Below are 24,367 nucleotides of genomic sequence, written 5' to 3'. Positions count from 1 at the left end.
GAGGCACTAATGGGTGATGGCTTGGGACTGAGCAACAGCGTGACAGACTCTGAATAGTTGCTAGAATGGAAAGAGGTCCTCACCTCTTTCAGAGCAGCCTGAACAGCCATCAAAAGGAAAGGAATGACACTGAAGTTAAGCCACAGAAAAGCTATTTAGGCTGTCATTCAAGTCCCAGCCCTTCTATAGACTTTCATGTGATGGGCTACAGCCATTTTTCCTCTGTGCACTCCATTCTCAGCCTTCAGGATATCACAGAATCACGGAGCCATTTAGGTTGGAAGGCACAAACTCTGGAGGAGTTTGGCTCCCCTTGTCTTTAACCTTCTGTCTGCAAAAAGTATAAATTCTTCATGGCAGGAGCTGTTTTCCATTGTGGGGATGAGCACTGCAAGTCCTTAGGGACCTTCATGTTGATAGGTGCTTACTATAACTCAAGAACAGGGAAAAGCAGAATGAAAAAGAAATAAGGAGGAGTTTAGAGGAAAAAAAAAAAGTTAACATCAAGGATTCATTCAAAAGCACAAGTTGTTTGGCCTTATGTTTTGCTAAAAATCTGGACTAGTTCTTGTTTTTTTCCCCCGATGGTTTTGCCAATACTTCAGGTAGTAAGTAAAAACCCATGCAGGTATAGCAATGTGTACCAGGACAACAAAGCAGTCTAGGAAAGGAAGTGCAGAATATTTTAGTATGACCCACTCTAGTTTATGAAATAATTAGCTGAATCTGTGAGTGCTTACTTCCACTTGAGTGGAAATTTCACTTGCAGAAAGATACAAATTCAACAGAGAGCTTCAAAATTTGTTCATATACAAGTAGCAGTGCTGTTAGTGGGCTTTCTTAAGTACTCTTCTGCATGGGGACAAAAGCCTATGTTAATCTGTGGATAACAGTGCATAAAAATAACAAGGCAAAAGAACTAAATGGGAGAAAGACCTCAACAGCAGCGGGTTTGTTGTTAATAATCAGAGCTCACAGCTCTTCCCAAATAGTTTTTCACAGTTACTCTCTTTTGCGCTCAACAGGCCAAAGTAATTCCTCATGTGTCTCCAGCAGTCAGTAAACAGGGGATTAAGGTCTCTCCAGTTTGACTGTGGTCTACATTTATTTTGTACTGGTCCAGCACTCTTCCCTCTCTGTCTAATTTTATGCTTTGTGATACCACCAGATCCTACGTTATGGAGCACAGACCATGTACGCCAGTGGCTGGAATGGGCGGTGAAGGAGTACGGTCTCCCGGATGTAGACATCTTATTGTTCCAGAACATCGATGGGAAAGAGCTGTGTAAAATGACCAAAGATGACTTCCAGAGACTCACCCCAAGCTATAATGCAGATATCCTCCTGTCACACCTACACTACCTCAGAGAGAGTAAGCTGGTTTTCTGTTACTATGGTAGTGGCTACAATCAATCTGTGGTTCATATCAGTCTTAGATTTAACGGTGTGGATACACTCAGCTGGGTTTTCAGATGTCTGTTGCAAATGTTGCTGTTCTTAAGAACATAGCAGGGAGCCTGGTCCAAAGCCTTTTGAGTTTGATGGAAAGATTCCCATTAATTTCAGCAGGCTTTCACTCATGTTCATTGAAGAAAAGAGTTAGGGAATGTTTCCATGTGTCCATCTCGGAGAAAAATCGAATTGAAACCCAGCATATTCATCAGCATACTCTAGGAAGAAAATTATTTGGAATTCAGTGCTAATGTTTTTTCTGGTCACATACTCATTTCTTTTCATTTTAACAATGAGAACGCTAAATGAGAGTGCAAACATTGATTCATAAAGTGAATTCCAGGCATGATTCTAAGGACTGACAGCAGTTTGCTTTACTCTGAATAGGGTCAGGTAGATTTCACTGAATTGAATAAAAGTTCTGTAAATTCATGGGAAAAACAAACAGTCCCTGAAGTCCAAAAGCAAATTACTTGTAGTGCATGGCTAACATTTCAAAGGGAAAGAAGGGACTAGTGAATTCCTGGCTTGAGGGCTTTCATCTAAGCTTGAGGAAATTTTGCAGGTTTGCCTCAGTTTAAAGAAGTTAAAGTGAACATGGTTTTTAAAGAAAAACCAAGCATTGCAACACCAGTGCGGTGCAGTCTTCTCCACACGCACACTGTCAATAATCAGTCAGAAATATGATGCATTCATAATGTCAAATAAATGAATGCCCTAGTTTAAGCTGTAGCGCATACACCTCCCTCCAAGCTGCAGACTGAAACTGACTGTCAGTAAACTCACATTCAGACAATCCTGTCAGGGGAAAATATGGTTTAAAAAGATAATTCACTTTTTTTTTTCATTTTGGTGTTGCTTTTTGTTTTGTTTTGTAGCTCCTCTTCCACATTTGACTTCAGATGATGTTGATAAGGCCTTACAAAACTCTCCACGGTTAATGCATGCTAGAAACACAGGTAATGCTGGCACTGCTCCCATTGCTATAGGTCATCTTCTAAAAGCACAGGATTCCTTTTTATGGGTTGCTTGCTAAAAATGGAAATGGTAAATCAGGAGGGAGACAAGCGTATCGTCTCCTTGCTCTGTGTGTGAGTGTTATGCACAGACACACAGAAAAAAAGGTGAGATCATGCAGGGACAGATGATTCAAATATGGTGTCCTTACTGGTAATTTCTTTTGTTCCACAAGAGAATGGGGTCCCTGACACATGATAAACTGTAGGCTTGAGGCCTTTGTCTTGAAGGACTTTTTTTCTCATTCTGTCTCATTGTACTGTCAGATCTACTCTGTGGATCCCTAGAAGGCTGGTGGAGCTCAGAAGTGCTTCAGCACTTGCCTAGGTGCTGTGGGCTCTGGTGAATGGGAACTGTCTCCCCTTTTGTGCAGTATATATCATATAATTCAATAAAATTGCTATTTAGGCAGTTAGCTCATCTCATTTGTCAGCTATATGGGACTTGTGCTGGAAACTTCACTAAGTTTGATGTTGTAATCTCCACTAAGTCTGATCTGAATGTAAAATGGTTTTTGTTAATATTCACCCTTCTGTTAATTTGGCCTAGAAGAGTATTTAGTGTAGGTAGCAGAATAATATAATACATGCCTCAAAAACATCTGTATTTCAGTATATGACTTAAAGTATTTATGAAAATAATTCAGAATACATTTTATCTTGCTCAGTTATGCAACAGAGGATGGCATGGGTTTCTGCATACAGTATGGTATACATACTGATTAAAGATGTTTAGAATATTGCATGATCATGCCTGAGGGTATTAGTTGCCTACAGTGACCAGAAATAACAACTCTTTATGATAAATGAAAAAGATAATACAAAGGATAATGCAAAAGAAAAGAAAATAAACCAATGCCTTTTTCATATTTCATTTAGTGTTTCACTGTGGTAAATAGCAGTGAGTTTCCTAGAAAAATTAACTAGATTAGAAGATCTCTCCCCAAGATTAGACATCTGCCACTTGACATGAAGTCCTATGGTGGGCTGTAGGCCTGCTGCAAACCCTACCAAAAGCAACAATAATTTTTCCATTGACTTTGACAGGGTTTGGAATAAGTCTTAAGCCCTGTCTAAAAATAGATGGACTTGACGGTCTTTTCCATCTCTGGCTTTCCAGATTCTAATTTGCCAAGCAGTTTTCACATACAATTAACCAAGTGCTGTTCAGCAGTTCTATGTGTTATCTTTTTCTGTATTTGTGCACTGACAATGATATTTTGAAATTCATTTCACAAAAAAGAGATTGCTTTTCTGCCATTGGGAGTGTGAATAATATCATGCTGTTCATCAGCATAAGGAAAATCAGTTATTCTGTTGGCATAAGAACTTTGGAGTGGGATTTTGAAAGGACCTCAAAAGAATTAGAAACAGGTTCTTCTTGAAGTCAACAGTAATTGCACAAATCCTTATGACCCTTTCCTGTTCCTAGAGGTGGCCATGAGTAGTTTGTTGATGTAGTTAGAACAATTTCAATGCCTGAGATAAGTGAGATACCATTTTCTATATCAAGCTCATTATTTTTAATTTTTTCACTCTGTGAAGAGAATGAGATTTCTGAGGGTCTGACTCAAAGCCAACCAAAGTCTGTGAGAAGATTCCCACAGACGCCAACAGGCTTTGGCCCAGACCTACTTTGGAAAAGATGAACCTGTTTGGGAAGTGCATGCGCTAATGAAGAGAAGGCAAAGAAGTTTTATTTCAGAAGATATGGAACTACCTGCCTGGGTGGAGGTGATTGTGTTGAAGGTAGAAGGGATTCCCTAAACTTGACTGTCTCCTCCCTTAATACAGATTTTGCACAGACTTCTATCCAGTAATTTTAATGGAGTTACACAGGTGCAAAGGCTGTCAGAATTAACTTTTATATAGAACTGTCCTAAGATAGAAATTAGTTATTCATAGTCTTCGTTCAGACACACTAAAAGAGGGAAAATTTCATTGGATTTAGGGACTGTGAAAATGAATCTTTAGGTGTTATGTTGTCTTCTTTCTCTTTAGGAGGTGCCACTTTTATTTTTCCAAATACATCAGTTTATCCAGAAGCAACACAAAGAATTACAACCAGGCCAGGTATGAGCAATGACCACTTTTTGTATACTGTGATCTTGTTCATTTCATCTCTTGAAGTATGTCATTCTTTTTCTCCTTCAACTGTCTTTTCATAAATACTAGGGTATATTTTGAATACACACACATATTTTATACACATACTTTACATATATGTGTGTATATATCACTGTGTAAAGTGAGATGGTTAAATAGAACGTTTAATAAGTCTTTCTCCCACATATCTCTCTTTGAAGCAGTGCTATCTACTGATTAAAGCACAAGAGAATCAGAAGACCTGAGCTTTACTGACTTGTTCATTTTCATTGTCCCAGAGCAGTCACTTTTCAGTGTCCTTCAAGTCTCTGTAAAATGAAGCAAGAATACCCTTTTTTATAATGTTATTTGAAGTATGTTGCAAAAAAGTACATATCTCCTGCTGTCTACCTTTTATTTATGTTTGGGGCTAACAAACACCACAATATCTGATGGTGAGTTTAAGAGACTAAGTAAAATCAAAACATGAGGAAGTTTTTATTGCTGAAAAGTTTGAAGCCTATGGAAGTATCTTGGGTGTGCTGGTTTGTGAAAGGCTAAAGAGAATAAATAAAGATGAGGACATTGTTATGAAGCTAAATATATTCTTTCTATCAGTCTTCATTACTAAAGATGCTGGAAAAATGCCTAATCTGGACATTCGCTTTTCCAGTAGTAAGTGCAAAGTACTGTGAGACAGTGAGTTGCAGCAAAATACTAACTTTAAAGGAAGTCCGTTACCGAGCCAGAGGCGTACATCCAAGTGTTCTGAAAGAGCATACATAGGAATTAACTGAGCTCTTGTGAAAAGATACACTTTCTCATTAAAAACAGAGGAGGCTTTGGGTAGGAAATATTTCATCTTATATCAATGCTCTAGTGTATAATCCAGGACAGTACATACAAGTTACTAATTTATCTACACTTGTATACAAGTGTACATGCATGTCTGTAGATTTGTTAATTGGTAATTAAAAAAAACAGATAGAGAAACAGCTACCGTGCCATTATGTGTTCAAATCCACCTTGCTCAGTTTCTAGGAAAACAAACTCTTCTTCTAGATTTATTAATCTGTAATAGTGAATACAAGGAAGCCACTTATCCGATGCATATATTTGGCATTCGGCTTTCATAAGGCCTTTACCAAAGTGCCCCACAACTATTAAAAATAAAAGTTAAATTAGCATATCATAAGAAACAGATCAATAACTGGCTAATTAACCTGTTATCAAGGCTAAATAATGGACGTGTTATGTCATAGGCACGTTGGTATTCTCTGCCATGATCTGTAGTTAATAATAATTGGAAAAAGGACACAATAAAATTTTGTATAAGACTCAGAGATGGCACATGATTTTGCTATTACTTAAAACCAGAGATTCCTCTAAAGGATCCCTGTTCAGGTGCCCAGAAGCCTTATTTGAGAGAAATGGGCTTGCAGTAAGTTAACAGCTGAAAATACAAGTTAACAAATGCTGTGTAAGATACAAGTTATTTGCATATCTTATGGATTTCAAATTACCCCTTTTTACTTGTGGAAGAATAAGTTAACAGACATCTTTCTTAATGGCACAACGAAAACCACAGCTCTAGTTGTTGGCCAAGGTGAAAAAAAGTAAACAATTGAAGAAATACAGTGGAGGATCATATGGGAAATCTGACCGTGCCATTAAATAAGTAAGCAGTGTGGCCTTGTACAGAAAGCTGTGTGAGTCAACCCTTATCAAAAAGGCTATTTGCAGAATAAGAAAGTGCTTAGAGCAAGCCGTAGGAATATGGAACATCTTTTGAACACGTTGAAAGATGCAAAAGTTTGAAATTGTTCAACTCAGGGTCTGGGCATGAGGAAAAATGATATAATTATCAAAATGAAGTGCTGCAGAGCACCTACTTAGTCTCAGTATAAGAAGAAATGATATTCCAAAAAAAGTTAGACATTTTCATGAAACATTAAAGCAGACTGTGGCCCACATGGTCACAGGTTATAGTAGCAACCAGGACTTTTAAATGGCAATGGAGGAATGTGGGCATGAATATGGATGAGAAGAGAAAGCATAGCTATAGAAACAATGACCGACTATGCAATGTATAACTGGATGCCCAAAACTCGAACTAGTTTCCAATGGAAATGAACGTGTAATGTAAGACCAGAGGGACCTGGGTGTCCTGCAGAAAATAACAGTGCCAATTGAGAGGATTTCAGGCAAAGACTTAAATGAGTCTGCTGTGAAAGAGTACTGTTTTATGGGTATGTTTCCACTATACATGAACAAAAGATGGATTGTTTTTATCCCAAGAGACATTCTATGATTTCAACATTTGTTTCATCCTGACTTCTGACAGAAAAATAAAATACTAGCTTTCTCTGAAGTGAGAGGTTCTAAACCACATATCAGACATGTCAAACTCCTTCATTTCAGCGTTTTTATCTACATCACCTTTACAGTGATACTTACGAAACAAAATACTTTGTCAACATCTTCCTGCATTTACACAATTACTTGTTGGAGTTGTAGTTTGGATGTAGGGTGTCTATTCTTCTGTGTAAACCAGTGTATCCTAACTAAGCATTTCCTACAACTAACTATCTTGTGATTTTGAAAGTATTATTTTATCTTTTATAATTCAAAGTTGACAAACATCTTTAAAGTCAGAATTTTCACTCAGAAAAAAAAATACTTTTGTACAGAAATTCAGGTTTCGTGCAAGAAACTATTTTGTTGGCTTATTCCATGACTTTTCTTTTAGTTAAATGTCACACTTCAACTAGACTTCAAAGAAGCTGTACCATAACAGAGCACCCTTCATATCAGAGCAATAGCTGACCCTGGGGAGAATCAGTTGATGACATGAAAAAGGTCAAAAATGGGTGAGGGGTGGGTTGATAATGTTAAATGGGAGTTAGCCAAATCCTGGGGTGCAATTCTGGAGACAGTAATTAAGCATTGCCATTGTTAAGGCACTACAATAGAGAATAGGAAATGAGCAAGCTTGTAATAAACAGCAATGACAAAGGCATATTTCTTTGGTCACCTTTACAACAGAACATGAGGTTTCAGCAAGCCGAAAGTAGTACAATGAAGCTATCAGGAGCTCAGGAAGACCTAATATAGGTTTGTCTACATGTCTCATCAAACAGGAGCATTCCCATCAAAGATCTGACTACGATAAGGACATGTTGTACTAATATTACTTGAATAAGAACAGATCTGCTTATCTAGGACAGCAACATGTTTATCGAGGCACAATACTGAACTAAGAATGAAGTTGGAAATTTGCAGTATTTCAAGAAAATCTGGTAACTGGATTTTTCTTCTAATGAAGAGGGCATAGTCAGAAAACCATCTTACAACGTGTTAAATGTCAAAACAGTTTTCTCACAGTAATAAATTTGTATCAAATATATTTCAAGGCTTCAAGTGCCACTGAGTACAAGCACACAGCATCACACAGCCCTCTCAGTGTACAAGTGTCTAATATTTTGGAGACTCACAAATAGAAGGAGAGGAGAGGAGAGGAGAGGAGAAGAGAGGAGAGGAGAGGAGAGGAGAGGAGAGAGGAGAGGGGAGGAGAGGAGAGGAGAGGAGAGGAGAGGAGAGGAGAGGAGAGGAGACGAGACGAGACGAGACGAGACGAGACGAGACGAGAGGAGAGGAGAGGAGACGAGAGGAGATGAGAGGAGACGAGAGGAGACGAGACGAGAGGAGACGAGACGAGAGGAAACGAGAGGAGACGAGAGGAGAGGAGACGAGAGGAGACGAGAGGAGTGGAGAGGAGAGGAGAGGATTGGAGAGGAGAGGAGAGGAGAGGAGAGGAGAGGAGAGGAGAGGAGAGGAGAGGAGAGGAGAGGAGAGGAGAGGAGAGGAGAGGAGAGGAGAGGAGAGGAGAGAGATTGTGGGTAGAGTTGCACAGCCTAATCACAAACACATACCTTCTGTGTATTCTTTCTCCCCTCTTTGTCTGTAGTCTTTCTGGGTAGGCAGTAGAAGAACTGAGGGGGAAAACTAGGTTCCTTATGTCGCCAGTATCTCCCTGGCAAGGCTGGCATGGAGGTAGAAAACTGGCCAGGTAAGGCAGGTCTGGAGAAGATACATGCAAGCAGCCCACAGCTAAGCCATGTCCCCCTCTGTACGGACAGAACTCGGAACCCCCTGGAAGCATGACCAGAGTCCTTCTGTATTTTTTTGCCAGATGATAAAGTCCTCAGGCCATGAGGAATCTCTTAACTACAAGAGTTAATAGCAATGTTGTTCTCAATCTGGTCAGGACATTTGTATGTTACAGTGACGCACCTGCACACCAGCATTCTGCTCAGAGATGAGAACTTGTACTTTCCTCCAAGTTTCTGAAGGACAAGGCTGTGGAATAGTTCTCAAGAAATCAGGGGTAAAAGATCACTAGTTATTCAAATGCAATACAAACATAAATTGCATATCTCAGCAAAAGCAAAGTTTTTGATGTATAAGATCCCTGGGAGATGACAGCACTGGCAGTGCCAGTCTTCTTAAGCCAATAGACTAAATAAATTAAAGGCAATTTTGTTGTGAATTTCACATGATTACACTTTATTTCCATTAGATACTTCTGCTCATAGGGCTTGGAAATGGGCAGAGATACATCTGTTCTGCACAGAGCCAGTCTGTGACTGTTTCTTTACTTACTAACTCGTTTCACTTCCAAACGTCATTTCTAAAATAAAGCACCAGCAGTTACAAATCAAATCATCCATACTAACTTGGTTCTGCCAGGTGGGTACTGCTACCTTCCTGATATCCTAGGCAGCCTACATAAGTCTCTGATTTTGGCAGCAATTTTAGCTAATGTGTTAAAGTCAGCCATAGAAAAGTGCTGACAACTGCAAAAAAATTCAAAGGGTAAACCAGACATTTGAATTTACTAATGTACTTTATGAAGAAAGCTTTTATGTTTTAGTACTTTTTTTGTATGCTAAAGCATATAAATGAAATAGAAGTATGAGTAAGTGAAAGAAAAGGCAAATGAAAATTTAGATACGTAAAGTTGAGAAGCTTGTCCTAAGAAGCAGAAAGAAATATTTAAATGGGGGAAGCAGGAAAAAAGCTATCTACATTTTGGAGCAAATATGATGTATATACATATATATGCTTAATATTTAAATACGTTCACTGTTTTCACATCTTATGTTTCTAAAGATCTGTAAGGATAGTGCGATGTGAAAGGGAAAGTGAAGGAAAAGGAATTATTAATAATTTGAAATTACTAGTAGAAGGGAAACAAATAAGACTGGCAAAGCACGGCAATCAGTTATTCCAAAAAGTTGGATTCTGAATAATGAGAGTGAGATCGGAGGGTGCCTCTGAGGAAGGGAGCGCTTGCAAGCACCAGGAATAATACCATGGGGAGGGCATAATTAACTGTGATGGCAATGAGAGCGAGTTCATACATAAACATACAGTAGTGGTATAGAAGAAGCTCCAAAAGACAAACCCAAGACTTTGTTGTCTCACATATCTCTACCTATGACCAGGTGGCAGAAAAGGGAACTCTCAAACGCAGCCAATAAAATTTGATTAATCTCAAAGGATGACAGCAACAGACTAGCAAAGAATGGCACATTAAGTTAAGTCTTACCTCCTTAAAAGAAAATACTCTTACATGCTGTAATTGGGAGGGAATGGTACATAGTTTATGCTTAATCTGAGCTCTGACCTCTTGGGGTACTTTTCTTGCAAGACTAGGATAAGTTGTCCATGATGTGCAGTGTGTGTCATTCCTTGGTGTCCTGGGATGAAGAAGGGGACCAAAGGGAATACTCTGAGCCTTTGGAAATTATGGACTTTATGAGTGTTTGTACCAGCTATTTCAGTGCAGTTCAGGTATCTAATTAGAATAAACAGCTCTAAAGAGGAATGCAGAGGGCAAGGTGGTACTGTCACTTTTGGAGACAATAAAGACAATAAAGGTTTTAACAAGGAGTATCCTTCCTATTTCAGTAATTTTTCCAATCCAGAGAGTCCCCTAGAAATGTGCCCTTGTGGACGTAAACACTTTATGCCACATCTGCATGAATCAGTGTATTTTTCCTTCACAGATTTGCCATATGAGCAAGCCAGGAGATCAGCGTGGACGAGTCACACCCACCCCAGTCCTCAATCAAAAGGTAAAAGCACCTGCATATGTCTAGCCTGCGGGCCTAATGCACATCTGATGCAACCTGGATAGACTCTGAAGCGAACCGGTAAGAGCTACCTCAGCATTCAGCTCTGAAGGATTTTTACCTGTGCCTTGGCTGAAAAGCCTGTTATCTGTGTATAGGCAATACTGGGACAGCCACATCCTTGAACTTAGGCTTCATCAAATCTATGTCCATGTAGTCTTATAAAACTAAACCCTATTGTGACCATCATCAAGTGGTTAGAAGCAAGAGTTTCAGGCCTGTGATCTATCACAGGTTTGGTGACCAACTTTCAAACTTGAAAAATAACTACCTGGGTGTTTGCATTTTCAGCTACTCAGCCATCATCCTCAACAGTTCCCAAAACAGAAGACCAGCGTCCTCAGTTAGGTGGGTATAGTTTTGTTTGAAATATGCCTGGGTGTGATGGGGTTTGTTGAACATGCTGAGAAGGACAGCTCTCACCTACTAATCAGAAGCAAATTGCAACATCTCATTCAGACCACTAATGAGATCTCCAGCTGGTGACCACTAAGTCTGAGTTGGCTTTACAGCTGGATCTGACATGAAGGCTCCCATGGCCATTGAAAATTGCTTTTAATAATGTTTAATGGCAGTGACGTCCTTGCAGCTGTTAAATAAAGTACCTAGGTAGAGTTTAGGTACCAAGGTGGAAGGTAAGGATGTCAAAAGACCATATACTCCACAGCAGTTGAAATGCTAGCAGTTGGAAAATGTGCACAAGCAAAGAAATGAAAATGTATTACAGCACACAGAAACCTATTTGAATTGGGCTCCTGAAACAGGAAAACTAGAAGGATTCTCAGTCTGTCGGGAAACTGAGGAGAAAGTAGAAGTTTCAGTTTGTAGACTAGTGGTTTTGTGAAACGGGTACATTTTGTGCTTTCAAAGCAGCTGATCCAAGATGTAGGACTGAATCCCTTATTGTGAATTTGACTGTGTTTTGGACAGGTAGCTAGAAACCACTACAGAGATTCTGAGTTAGTTATGGCTTTTGTTAGTAACAAAAGGGTAGAAGTTGGAAATAAAAGAGATTTGGAGGATATCCTTAGCTCAGAAGACTCTAAGCCTTTTTTTTTATCACATGGACTTCAAAAAATTATTCTGGTTTTCGTTATAGCTAAATAAGACTGTGCACATGATTACATCTCATTAACTCATATGCATGCTGCCTGGGAAGTATTGTGCTGCTTTTTGCCCAAATAGCATTTTATCTATTCTGGCCTTCTAACCATGAGAATCTTTGAAGAAATATACTGATGATTTATGTAAGTCCTTAGGACCGTTTAATGGCTCTGTGTGAGCTGCACAGATTATTTAAATGTATAAGGAATGTAACCTGATTATCTTCTTGGCTGTAAAATTGGCAGCCGTTGGAGAGCAGCTGTCCAGAGACGAGGCAACCTAGTGACAGGGTCATTCAGCGAGGGGCTCCGGGCTTTGCTAGCAGCCCATCGCTTTGACTTTTGTACGTCTGTCACAGCCTTCCCTTTTCGCTGTTGTACTTCAATTCAGGCCTAAACAAGTTTTCATTTTTGGAAGGAATCCCTTGAGGAAAACATTGAGATGCTACGGGCGTTGCATGGCTGACACAGGCTCTTCTAAAAACCCTAGATGCAAGGTTAATACAGGGGATCCCTAAGTGGATACTAGCGACAAAGAAGAATTGACCCAGCTACATTGCAGAGGTTCAGCCAAGTACTCTCAGCCCTACTCTGGAGGCTCTTTTGGCCCAGAAAGAGTTAGCAGTGGTGGTGGGGAAACGAATGTGGCCTCACAAGAAGAGAGGCTGGTGTCCTTTGCGAAGTGGGCTCTCACCCCATTACCTGTCTGTGCCTGTGGGACCTGGCTTGCTGCAAGAGCTGATAGCACCAAAGGATGCCCTGTGTGTACGTGTACATTATTTAAGCAGGAATCAGGATACTTCCAAAATTGCAATGTGTCTGAATATATGTTTGTGCACATTAATACGGTACAAAAGGCAAATGTGTATCGTTGCAATTGTTCACTTGCACAACAAGTTTAAAGGGAAAACATGCAAATATTGCAATACAGAGAAAGGAGTCACTTTCCCCAGTGTTGGACATGCAGTCCCATCAGGCAGTATACACTACACTTTACAAAGTTAAACCATAGGTCCTAAAATATTTGACATTATTGTTACATGATTTTAAATCTTTCTATTCACAATTTTATAGATCCATATCAGATTCTTGGACCAACCAGCAGCCGACTTGCAAATCCAGGTGAGAAGGGATTTTGCTGATTTAGAAGGATTTCTCTTCACTGCTAGTGTCCCCACTTCAGCTTTAAGGCCAGACCTGGAAGGTGATGTGACCAATTTTAACACTCTTCAGTATGACTCAGTGGGAGCTGATGATACCCAATGTGTTGCAGGATTAAGTTTCCAAATTACACAAGGGTGGGACGGAGGCCACAGATTAAGACACATAAACTCATATATCTTAGTGTAGGTGCCTATATGTGAGCTAGGTGTCATATTTCCCATTATATTCATTGGAGATGTAGTTAATATAGCTCTCCACAGAGAGCTATTCAAATCATCCTGGAGTAGATGGTTACGTTCAGCCAGTCAAATACCTCATTAGAGGTATCTGAACTCCTTGTATCAATAGGAGTTCACTCAGTTCCTTAAATGTCAGGGTTTTGTTAAATGCTGTAAGATACCCCATATGGCCATTGGGTACCCCTCCAGAAGGGCATGAGTCAGATTGATCTGTGTCATGTGTCCCAGATTCTGTTAACCCACAATACAATGCCATACTGACCTTGCCAAATACAAAATTTTGGGATAAATAAACCAAACCAGCAAAAATATATAGGGAAAAAACAGGAAGGCAGAATCTATTTGCAAAGAATAACTGGGTTAAACATTTCAAACGTTCTCCTGCTTTAAGAAGGGAGCAGTGGGGTGCATTGTGGACAGGGGCTTGTAGCATATTTTAGCTAAAGACAAGGAACCTTCTCGGTGAGTTAATAACACTGATTGTGAACTGTGCAGATTTCACTGTTACTGGTCTGAGTCTGCAGAACACGCTGTGGCCATACACCACCATAACCAACATCATAATCTGCCACGGTGGATTGACACTGTGCATGCCACTTCCTATTTCCCTTGGCTTACAGCCACAGGGCAGTGTTCCTTGTTCCACATTTCAGGTCTCCTCAACCCCCAGTAACAATGTTTCTTCTTACAAGGATTGTATGGATTTTCAAGGCATGAAATTGCCAAAACACAGATCCATTTCCTTTCATTTTATCCAAAGTGACATCAGGCACCGTTCTAGATTAGCTTACTTTCTAAACAGTTTTGCATCACATAGGAAAGCAATTAAATAAGTATTAAGAACAGGATTTTCCAAACGGCCTAAGGCAAGTGGGTTTCCAGGTGATACTGATCTTAACTGGAAGTGGAGGCCTACCTCCCTTTAATATGATCGTAAACCCTAGCTTTTACAATTTTGTCAAGTGTCCTTTTAGTAGACTTTGTTACTGTGGAAGGCACTAAATCTGGATTGGGCCTTTTTTTTTTTTATATTTGGATATGGAATTCCTACACACCATCATTCCTGTGCTTTAACATGTTTTGTGTGTTTATAAATTGGTGGAATTACTTTCTCATTAAAAGGAAATTGACAGCAACCATTTATTTTCATAGGACTATATTTTACATTTGGAAGGCAAGTGTTTATGTTAGAACATATGTTGGATTGCTTATTCAAAAATTTGTGTTTTGTCCAGTGCTGAACTGTTTATTGATTTTCAAGGGCTAATCCTCTTGTTATGTTTTGTGTATTAAAACTTGCATGCCTTGCTCATACCATGGATTCTTTTGTTTGTTTGTTTACTTAATGCATGTTAATGGAACAGAAGAAATTCATTAAGGACAGTTCAGATAAATATCATTTAAAGGAATATGGGTTTCAGTTGCACTGAAGTATAAACTGCTAATGGATTTCAGATGCTACTCTAGCTTGATATTATAATTTGCTACTATAAGCTTTCTAAAGAAAAGCTTGTTTATTATACCCACATATCTGGTTTGGAGAAAAAAAAAAAAAGAAACCCAACTGATTCCTGGTCAGAGACATACTTAGAAGTTAGCACATACAAGCTGGTTGGCAAATTCTGCTGACATTGTGCTTGTGAAACAGATTGCCTTGCAAGCTGCTTCAGTTGTATTTTGCATCATTTCAGCACCGCTTTTTTAAGAAATGCTAAGTTTTTAACATGAATATCAGTGGCAAGGCCCTCTGAAATCTACTCTCAATTACCTAAAATGGTCAAATTTTGTTCCTATAACTCTGGGCAACACCCTTCTGCAGTTGACAGCAGACAATAATTTTTTTTAAATATGAAATTGGCAGAGGAGCGAGAAAGAAACAACAACATTTTAAGTCTTAACTTCAATAATCATTTAAACTCATTGACACAGAAAGATGACAAAAATGTATTTTATGGACCTTTTCACTGTTCTTGCAAATGTTTTGCCCTATGGTTGTATGCAGTGCAACAGCAAGCTAATAAGTTTCCGTTCTGCATTTCCCCGAATGCTGCAAATGGATGATATGGTTTGGCACGAGCCCAGCTTTCTCTAAACTTCTTCATTTTGCGTAGGTTTATTCCATAGCAGAGAACATTTAGTTGCAACATAATGCTCTGAGAACAAGCAAAATGTTACGCAAGTGAAAGCTGTTTGTCCTGAACTTTAGAGATTAGTTTCCTAAATGAGCGCTGTATTATTTCCTCATCAATTGTCTACACTGAATGACATTAGGTAGCTATTAAAACTCCATGTAATGGCATTCTGCCACTCAGATGAGGGAAAACATGACACATTACCATTATCTCTGCTCTTTAGGATTTCGTGAGACAGGGCTGGGAGAAAGGGGACTAGTTAAGAGTAAGAAATAGGAACTGAAATTGCAACATTTCCTAATAGGGTCCTATGTGAGAGCCTGGAAGAATTGATGTCTTAACATTATTAGTCACTAGTCCTGACATTTCTATTTTGTTTCCCCCCCACAGGGAGTGGGCAGATACAGCTATGGCAGTTCCTGCTGGAGCTCCTGTCAGACAGCTCCAATTCCAACTGCATCACCTGGGAGGGCACCAATGGGGAATTCAAGATGACTGACCCTGACGAAGTGGCTCGGCGCTGGGGGGAGCGGAAAAGCAAGCCTAACATGAACTATGACAAACTTAGCCGTGCGCTTCGCTACTACTATGATAAAAATATTATGACTAAGGTTCATGGTAAGCGCTACGCCTACAAATTTGATTTCCATGGAATCGCTCAGGCTCTTCAGCCTCACCCCCCAGAGTCATCCATGTACAAATACCCATCAGACCTCCCCTACATGAGCTCCTATCATGCACACCCTCAGAAGATGAACTTTGTAGCTCCCCACCCCCCTGCTTTGCCTGTAACATCGTCCAGCTTTTTCGCTGCCCCTAATCCATACTGGAATTCACCAACTGGAGGTATCTACCCCAATACCAGGCTGCCAGCTGCTCATATGCCTTCTCATCTTGGCACCTACTACTAAGTGGGGAAAAAAAGAAACACCAGAAAAAGCAAAGAAAGACTTCTCGCTGGGATACAGTCCCTGATGAATTGCAATGAACTCTATTGGAGTACACAAATTAAAAGTGCCTAAAGAGACAAGTGAAGGTTTGGCTGGGGAAAAAAAAAAAAAAACACATGAAAAAATAGATGTCAAAAAGACTTTTTGTAGTAGGGATTTAAAGGAGATATTCAAGAAGTATTAAGATACTAAAATGTAATGTATATGGGCATCGACTCTGTGGACTAAACAACAATAGACTATTGTAGGTAAAAGCATGAAATGATAAGGAAAACCTATGAAAGCTAGCGGTCTTAAAAAGTTGATAAGCTTATGTGTAAAGTTTGATACCTTGCTAGTGCAAAACTGGGTCTATACTACAGCAATATAAGAAAAGTCTATAGTGACCTAACATATGATATAGGAATCATTACAAAAGAGAAGGGAAAAAGGAAAAAAAGGAAAATAAACCTACCTGTATTTAAAAAATAGAAACATATCAACAAAAAAGGCTGGTTTAGTGTGGAAGCTGATTTGGAATATGACAGCATTGTTTTGGTTAAAATCAAATGCATTCCATTCATCAGAGTGTTATCAGCTACTCAAACTGTGAAGACAACCCAAACTTTAAGATTCCTTGACAGTATTACAGGAACCCTGAGCCAAACATTGGAAATGAGAATGTGCTGAAGGGCAAGTGTATGATTGTGTATCAGAGGCCTGCACCTGACAGAGGAAGCAGAAAGGAGAAAGGGGAGGACAAAGGTGGTGAGAATGGGAGAAGAGAAACTTCTTTACCAGTAGAGACTGAAAAGACTGAAAACTTAGTAGCGTTGGGACTACGAAGAAACACTCGTTTGGACTTGTGAAACATATTGCTCAGTATCACACCATTCCCAGTATTACAGGAGGGACAGACTTGATTTTATAGTAATAAAAAGAAGTGGAAAAAGGGAAAAGCAGAAGAATTCAGAAATCAGAATATGCATCTCTTTTTAAAAAAAAAAAGTGAAACTGGAATTGTGTTTGATATTTAAAAAGTTACCAGTTAGAACCTCATCATTATTAAGGGAGTTTGTTTTCTATTGGTTAAAGCAAGAGACAACCCCTGACTGCCAAAATCAGAAATCATCTAAGTATTTTTGTTAGGCGGGCGCCAGTTTTTCTTTATCGAGTCGCGAACGCTGTGCGTTTGTCAGAATGAAGTATACAAGTCAATGTTATTTTTTCCTTTTTATATAATTATTATATAACTTATGCATTTATACACTACGAGTTGATCTCGGCCAACCAAAGACACAAAAAAGGGACAATCAAAAATATTGTGGCCTTGAATTTTAACTCTGTATGCTTAATGTTTACATTATGAACATATTAGTACTTAGAATGCAGAATGTATGTAATAAAATAAGCTTGGCCTAGCATGGCAATTCAGATTGACACTGTAGTTTGCATTTGCATTTGCATTTTTAGTGCCTGAGACGTCTATCAGATCTCCTACTCACAATGTTACAATACAATAGGCATTTTGATTTAATATTCTGTTTTTTGAAATCTGGCAATAATGAAAATGTTGGACCAAATAGCAATGCTTACACTAAATTCAAAGTGGACAGGTGCTGTGTATCTTCTTTTCCAGACAGTTCTGCTAAAATACTTGCAGCCCATCTTTAACAGTGCCTTGCTATTGCTGTCCTGAGCTTCTTTTGCCCAGAGATTGCAACCATGCCCAGTTCTTTAAGAACTTCACGGCCAATGAAGTCTGAAGGAGGCCTCTAAGGAAGAATACTGACACCCAGAAATTATCTTTTGTTGCCATCAGATTACGCAGCATAATCTCAGCCTGAGATGTATTTTCATACTGAATCATATGATGAATTACTATGCCCCCTTGCTATTAATACATACTGTATCATTATTAGTAAATAAAGTGAATAATGAATAACTTCCATTATTCCTCACTTTAGAATGGAGTGTATGGTAGCTTGTTAATTTGTCATTGTAGTCCATCCTGGCAGTTTACAAAGGACAGGATGTTTTCTCTCTCTTCTAGATTTAGAGGCTTCCCACACTGTACCCTAGGCCCCAAAACTACATCTGGTGCCTAATGGCATGACTCCATTTTTTTTGCAACACCAGCTGAAGAACTGGTCTGGAAAATTAGCACTGATACTTATGAGTGGTTCTCCACAGCAGGCAGTGTTTACTGCAGAGACCCCAGACAGCTCAGACCTCCAACTGTATCCCTCTTTTTTGCTGTTCTTTTGTCTCTTTTTTCAGACAAAATGGGTGTGGTTTCAGGTTTTATAGCAAATGTTCTGCATATCTGTTTTGAGGAGCATTAATCGGTGCTGTGCAATGGGAGCCTACTTGCTGGACTCCCATGTTATGGGTGTCTTGGTGGTAGTTTATAAGCACATGATTGTATTACTAATGTTTGAGACCTGAGCAGTGGCATCATAAGCCTTGTGATCATTTGGGAAATAAGCACTGTAAGTCTAGATCTCTTAAAAAATAAAAACTCTTGGAAAGGTTAGAAAAACTTAACTCTTGGAAAAGGTTAGTCACTCACTATTTTAGAAAGTTATGGCAGGCACACCTACATTCTGACTATAACAATAATAGTTTGCCTTTCAGTGGAAATACACCTACAGACACTTGCTATCTATTTCATGTGTACTTCCAACTCAAAAAAGCGTAAGTACTTTGTTGAACGAGCTTTTAATTAAACACTTTAAAATCCAGATAAAACAACCATCTTTGTTTAGATTGGCAAGGACATGCCTGGAGGCCTCCAAAGCATTGCCAGTGTTCTGCCTGCAGATTTCCAGATTGTGTTGCCTGGCTGCTATCATGTGCAATGGGAACAACATCCCGACATTAAAATAAAGGGTCCAAATCCTACGACAAGGATGGAGTCACAGCAGATGGCTTGATGGAGATCATTCATGATGAAGAGCAAAATCCTATAGTAGGCCATGGATAGGTCACTGGCGAACCAATACAGGACACCCATCTTTGAGCTACACCTTTTCCCAGGACCAATTCACAGCTTCCCAGGAGCACTGGAAAATCTGGATTTTGCAACCCTGAGGGTGAAGAGAAGATTGAAGGATGGAGAAACCCTATTGCTGATGCATTGGGATGGGTGGCTCTGCTACTTGCAGGGCCTTCCTACCCCCAAGGGTAGAAGCCACCCCGCAGGGTCTTAGTGCTGGAGGGCAAGGACCAGCCCAGTGACCCAGATCACTGGCAGAGGCAAAACAGGCTCTGCTGCTCACTGCCTGCCACTCAGTCTGGGCCTGCTACTGGGAGCCAGGAAGACCAGAGTAAGGCCAGAGTTTTAGGGGCTGGTTCCCAGTTCAGACCATGACAAGGCATGGGCCCAGCACAGCCAAAATGCTCAAGGAAGCTGAGCAACTCAGCATCCATACCATAAGAGACATTCACGTGAGGCTCAGCCAGACCCCAAAACCTCAGCTGAACTTGCTGTCTGTTTGCCATTTAAGCATTTGGATGCATGGACAACATGGCCCTGATGAGTCCACATTTGTACAAGTTGGTCATGTTGATAACTTCATCACTTTGTTTAAATTAGGACTTCTTTTAATGTCAAGTCTCATAGCATATGACAGCACTCTGAGGACTGCTCTGAAAGTAGAAACTTTATTTTCCCCTGAAATTTAGAGATATACATATGTGCTTATCTTTCACCAAGAAATATATGTCTGAGAAGCTACACTGTAAAATGGGTAGTGATGGTGAGAAAAGTTTTAGAAGTAAAACTAGGAAGCTCAAATTTCACTATTCTCAATCAAGATATTTCCCCGATATTAAAATGGTTTTAGTGAGTATATAAAAGATACCTTTGAAGGATGTATTTTGCAGCATTTATATTGTGAGTCTTAAGGGAAGATCAACAGAGGTTAGGACAGCACAACACCAACTGTACTGAACTCATTCACTCCCCACACTTCCCACACTCAGAAGAGTCCATGGTGTGTTCCTCAAATGCCACATCAACTACACGCAGAAACACAGGAATCATCAGTGATTTAGTCTTTCTTCTGCAAACTTCCCTTGCTCAGACTGTTTCCTACTCCAGCTAAGATCTAATTTTAAAATAAATTTTAATTATAGATACATTAAAAAAGGTACACGCACCCCCACACTCTATATTATATGCTTAATGATTCCATGATCTTTTTGTGTGCATTCTTCTCAAGTTTTGGTAACATCAGGGGAATGGCCCTGAAAATAGCCTCTGCCTGCCTAAACTGTTGTTAAGTCAGAACGGCATCTCATCCATCCAAAGGATTCAGTTAACTCATGCCTGAATTTTAGCTGCCTCCTAAAGCAATCCTGATGGAGCACAAGTGCTTTGTTTCTTACCTGGTCAGTGCAGGAAGCCTTTGGATATCTTCACAGCAGATCCTGCATGCCTTTAGGACCTTGTCTTAAGGAGATTAGGTGCTACCATGAAGGCTCACAATGGACTGTGACTAGTCCTTAACTTGGCTGGGACCTTACTGACCATCAGCAAGACAAGCCTTTTAATGAGTGACAGGTAACCCAGTTACATGGCAGCAATGCCAAGTGGAAAAACCCCAGAGCTCCCTTGTGCTTTCTTGGTAAAGATACTCCATCTTCCCCCCCCCCCCCCTCACTGTCACATCCCTTGCTGTGTTGGGGTGTTCGGAGAGCCCTTCCTTAGCAGAGCTCAGCTAAGAGCTCACAGCCCTTAGGGTTCAGAGGAGGCCACCCTCCAGCACTTGGCATTACACTGAGGAAGGCAAGGGCTAAGGAGTCCATGCAGCCTCCCCCTTGGTTAATTAGCACTATGGCTTTCCCTCCATAATGAGCGCTGCATGTATACACACCTGGTCAAGTCATGAAGCTCTTGGCTATGAACTCCCTCAATGCCTCTCACCTTGTGGTTGTGTCTTGACCTCTGAGCAGACCACATGAGTGGGCCACACCAGGATTTCAGCAAGAGAAAACATGAAAATGAAGACATGTTGTGTAAGACACAACGTTTTCAGGAAGCACACGAGGCTGCTTCTGGCTGTCCTGGCTCCCTACTTGTTTCCAGGCTTCAGCTGCAACCTTCAGAGTGGCTTGGCTCCACCACTGCCCCTTGGGTGATGTGACTGCTCCTTTGAGGCACTGGCAGCTGAGACTACATAAGATGAATGACCCAGTGAAAGCCTTGCTTGAAGAAGGGAGCTACTTGGTGAGCTGGTTCATGAGGACATTAGGCCAACTGCAATGTGGAAAGTGGTTGCAAAATGTAATGGCCATGATTGTTTAAAAAGGCACATATTTTCAAGAAAATAAATAAAACAGCTGGGCTCATTAGGCTAGGAATTGCCCTAAGCTGTAGTTTTAAATTAGTGGAGTGAGGACATCTCAAAGTCAGGCTCCGAAAATTTCTTGGATTGTGTACCAGAATATTGGGCCATATATATTTTATAAAAGAATAAAGGGCAGGATATTTTTCTATGCACAATCTTAGAAAAAGTTGTGAAAAAGCCTACTTGGGAAACCCCATCCACCCCCCTCACTATTATAGAACTGTTTTCCATTGTATACTTACTGATGTTTCCTTAACCACCTTCTCATTTGAAAAGGTCTCAATTCCAGGGTATTTCCACCCATTCCCTTAACACAGAGGCTAATATATCTCATTGTCAAAGGTTTTTTTGTTTTCCTGCTATTTTTGTATTTTGCAGTTTCTTCTGATTACGCTCCCCATGCATCACACTCCAGAGTTCCTAGCCTGCCTCAGTGTTTACAGATTTCCAAATATTTGTGGTTTGTTATCACACTCCCTTTGACTGGATGTTAGCCAAGCTTAGACGTATTCCACTTCACAAACCTATCCCTCTTCTTTGATAACTGTTAATGGACCCTTCTTATTTTTCTTATTTCCCCCCCCCCTCCCCCCCCCCTCCTCAATCTCTGTACCTAGCCAGGACTGATGTCTTGTGCTGCTTAAACCATTTCCATCTATGACTTTCCTGACTGCCACCTCCTTCCTACTGGAGTCTGTACCACTCTCCCCAGTCAAGCAGCTAATATGCTTGTAGCCTCACCTGACTGAAAGGTCTTCCTTGAGCAGCTAAAAGACTCTTCATCCCTTCACCTCTGAATGAAATCTTCTTTGTTTGGAGCAGTTTCTTACTCATGAACTGAAAAAACTTTGTTCCTCAAACCTTTCTACCAACTGACTACTAGGAAGGTTTTTTCCAAACTATGCTTGTGAACTTGCTACACTGATTCCACCAGATTATCTCACACAACTTTCCAGTGTTAACTTTGGCCCTGTTCTGTGTCCTGGCCAGCCTGAAAACTGCTTCAGGCAGAAAATGCACATCCACAAGGCACCCAGTGGTGTGTTGCTGCTTAATACTAGATAATCATGACTGATGTTGCCAAAAAAAGTGCCTATACTTTTGTAGTTTTCATCATGACGAGGATGTCATTCTTCTCCACTGGAAACTTGAAAGCTGCTCTGCAGAAAACGGATACAGGGTTCTTAAAACAGGAGCAAGCACTTGGGCTAAGTTATTGCCGTGGCCTTTTTAGGCTTCAAAGCAGTCCTAAAAGGATATGAAAGACAAGTTTTAATTTTTAGACATGTCTTTCACTCATTTTTTTTCATTCCTTTTTGCAAAATTACCAGTTTGTATCAGTAAACCTGCCATGTAGACCCTTTGGCCACCTAAGACATGAGCGCAGGACTGCCAGGAGTGATATAGGGCTTCAAAGACCACCTTCCCACACCCTCCTGGAGAAGAGATGGAGGGCTTCTGAAGCTCTCCAGTACATCTGCAACAGCACTAACTACTGAGATGGTCAAATTAAAAAAAAAAAAAAGTCTCATTTCCCTTATGGTTTGGGGAGGGGTATGTTCACCTGCATTACGGTAGTTGAAATACAAGGGAGGTGGGAGTGGAAAGAAATTTAAAAAATTAATTTTTTTTATGGTTGAAAAATCACCCCATGCTATCTAGTTCTCAGAAAGACTAGTTTGGTACATCAGTATATTTCAGTTTCCTGGTATGAGAATGGCATTCAGATGACCCAGCCATGAGTCGGATCCTATTGTGCTAGATATAGTAAATACAGATTGTGACTAACAGGTGGTGCTTTGAAGTGTTCATATCTTCAAGTACACAAGACTAATAAATGCTGGAAATGGCTTTTGGAAATTTTCTACCAAGAAATGGAAATTTTCTACCAAGACTAGCTGAAAGTTTTCCACTTCAGCTCTTTCCTCTTTCTTCAAGGAGGGAGGGTCAGATTGTTTTTTTCTTCTAACATGCTCTGAGAATAAATACAGGAAACCTGTAGAAGGTGCTTGGTCATTGCAATGGGCTCATATCCTGATACAGACAGACAGCTCACAGCCTGGCTCCCCAAGGGACTGAAGTGTCTGCTGTTTCTCTGAATAACTGCTGGAACAGCAGGTATGGAAAAGTTGTAAGTGGCTCTGTATGGTTGTAAGCAAGTCGTAAACCTCCCACCATGAGTTTCCAAGGAAAAGACAGAAAATTAGGACTAAAGCAAGTGGCACACAGCCTTTGGAGCAGAGCAGAGCTTGATTCTCAAAACAGGTGTGAAAATAGAAATTATTACCTTGGCTATTCCTGGAAGATTAAAGTGGAGGAGGTGGCAGGAAAGGAGACATACAACCAAGGATGCATGGAAATGACAGAGGTATTATCAGTTTGGCTTGGAAAAGGGAAGGAAAAATTGGAGAAGGAGGCCAAAATCAAGAGGGAAAGAAGAAGAAAAAGTTATGAGTGCTGTCAGGGGGCGTAGCAAAGTGTCGTGACACTGGCCCTCTTATTAGCAATTTATGTAAGGGGATATAAGTGGACCTTTAAGCCATTCTTACAAGGATTATTAGGTGCTAGGTGTTAGATGATGATGGTTTGATGATGGTGACATGAGGTCAGATCTGAGTCATCAGTAAACAGAGAGCCGACCAGTGGATCAAAACATGGGCTGTCAAAATGAAGGGAACAATCAAGGAGGTTGACTT

At 40.2% G+C, this 24,367-nt stretch overlaps 1 protein-coding gene across 6 annotated transcripts in view; it reads left to right on the top strand.

The window, feature by feature from the left end:
- The window catches only part of ERG (ETS transcription factor ERG), a 109,920-nt gene extending 92,163 nt beyond the window's left edge, over window positions 1-17,757 (top strand). For 4 of the 6 annotated variants that reach the window (XM_056328800.1, XM_056328801.1, XM_056328805.1 and 1 more), the window contains exons 4-10: window positions 1,169-1,372; window positions 2,331-2,411; window positions 4,470-4,541; window positions 10,625-10,693; window positions 11,042-11,098; window positions 12,928-12,975; window positions 15,779-17,757. In XM_056328800.1, the coding sequence (XP_056184775.1) occupies window positions 1,169-1,372; window positions 2,331-2,411; window positions 4,470-4,541; window positions 10,625-10,693; window positions 11,042-11,098; window positions 12,928-12,975; window positions 15,779-16,299 (1,052 nt within the window). In that variant the 3' untranslated portion in view covers window positions 16,300-17,757. The remainder of the gene's footprint in view (window positions 1-1,168; window positions 1,373-2,330; window positions 2,412-4,469; window positions 4,542-10,624; window positions 10,694-11,041; window positions 11,099-12,927; window positions 12,976-15,778) is intronic. The other 2 variants (XM_056328802.1, XM_056328804.1) reach the window with 1 other exon arrangement.
- Window positions 17,758-24,367: the final 6,610 nt, after the last annotated feature.

The sequence above is a fragment of the Falco biarmicus genome, chromosome 2 (genome assembly GCF_023638135.1).
Source record: "Falco biarmicus isolate bFalBia1 chromosome 2, bFalBia1.pri, whole genome shotgun sequence".
Classification (NCBI taxonomy): domain Eukaryota; kingdom Metazoa; phylum Chordata; class Aves; order Falconiformes; family Falconidae; genus Falco; species Falco biarmicus.
Note: the sequence above shows the minus strand (reverse complement) of the source record. Positions and strands in the feature narration are given on the sequence as shown.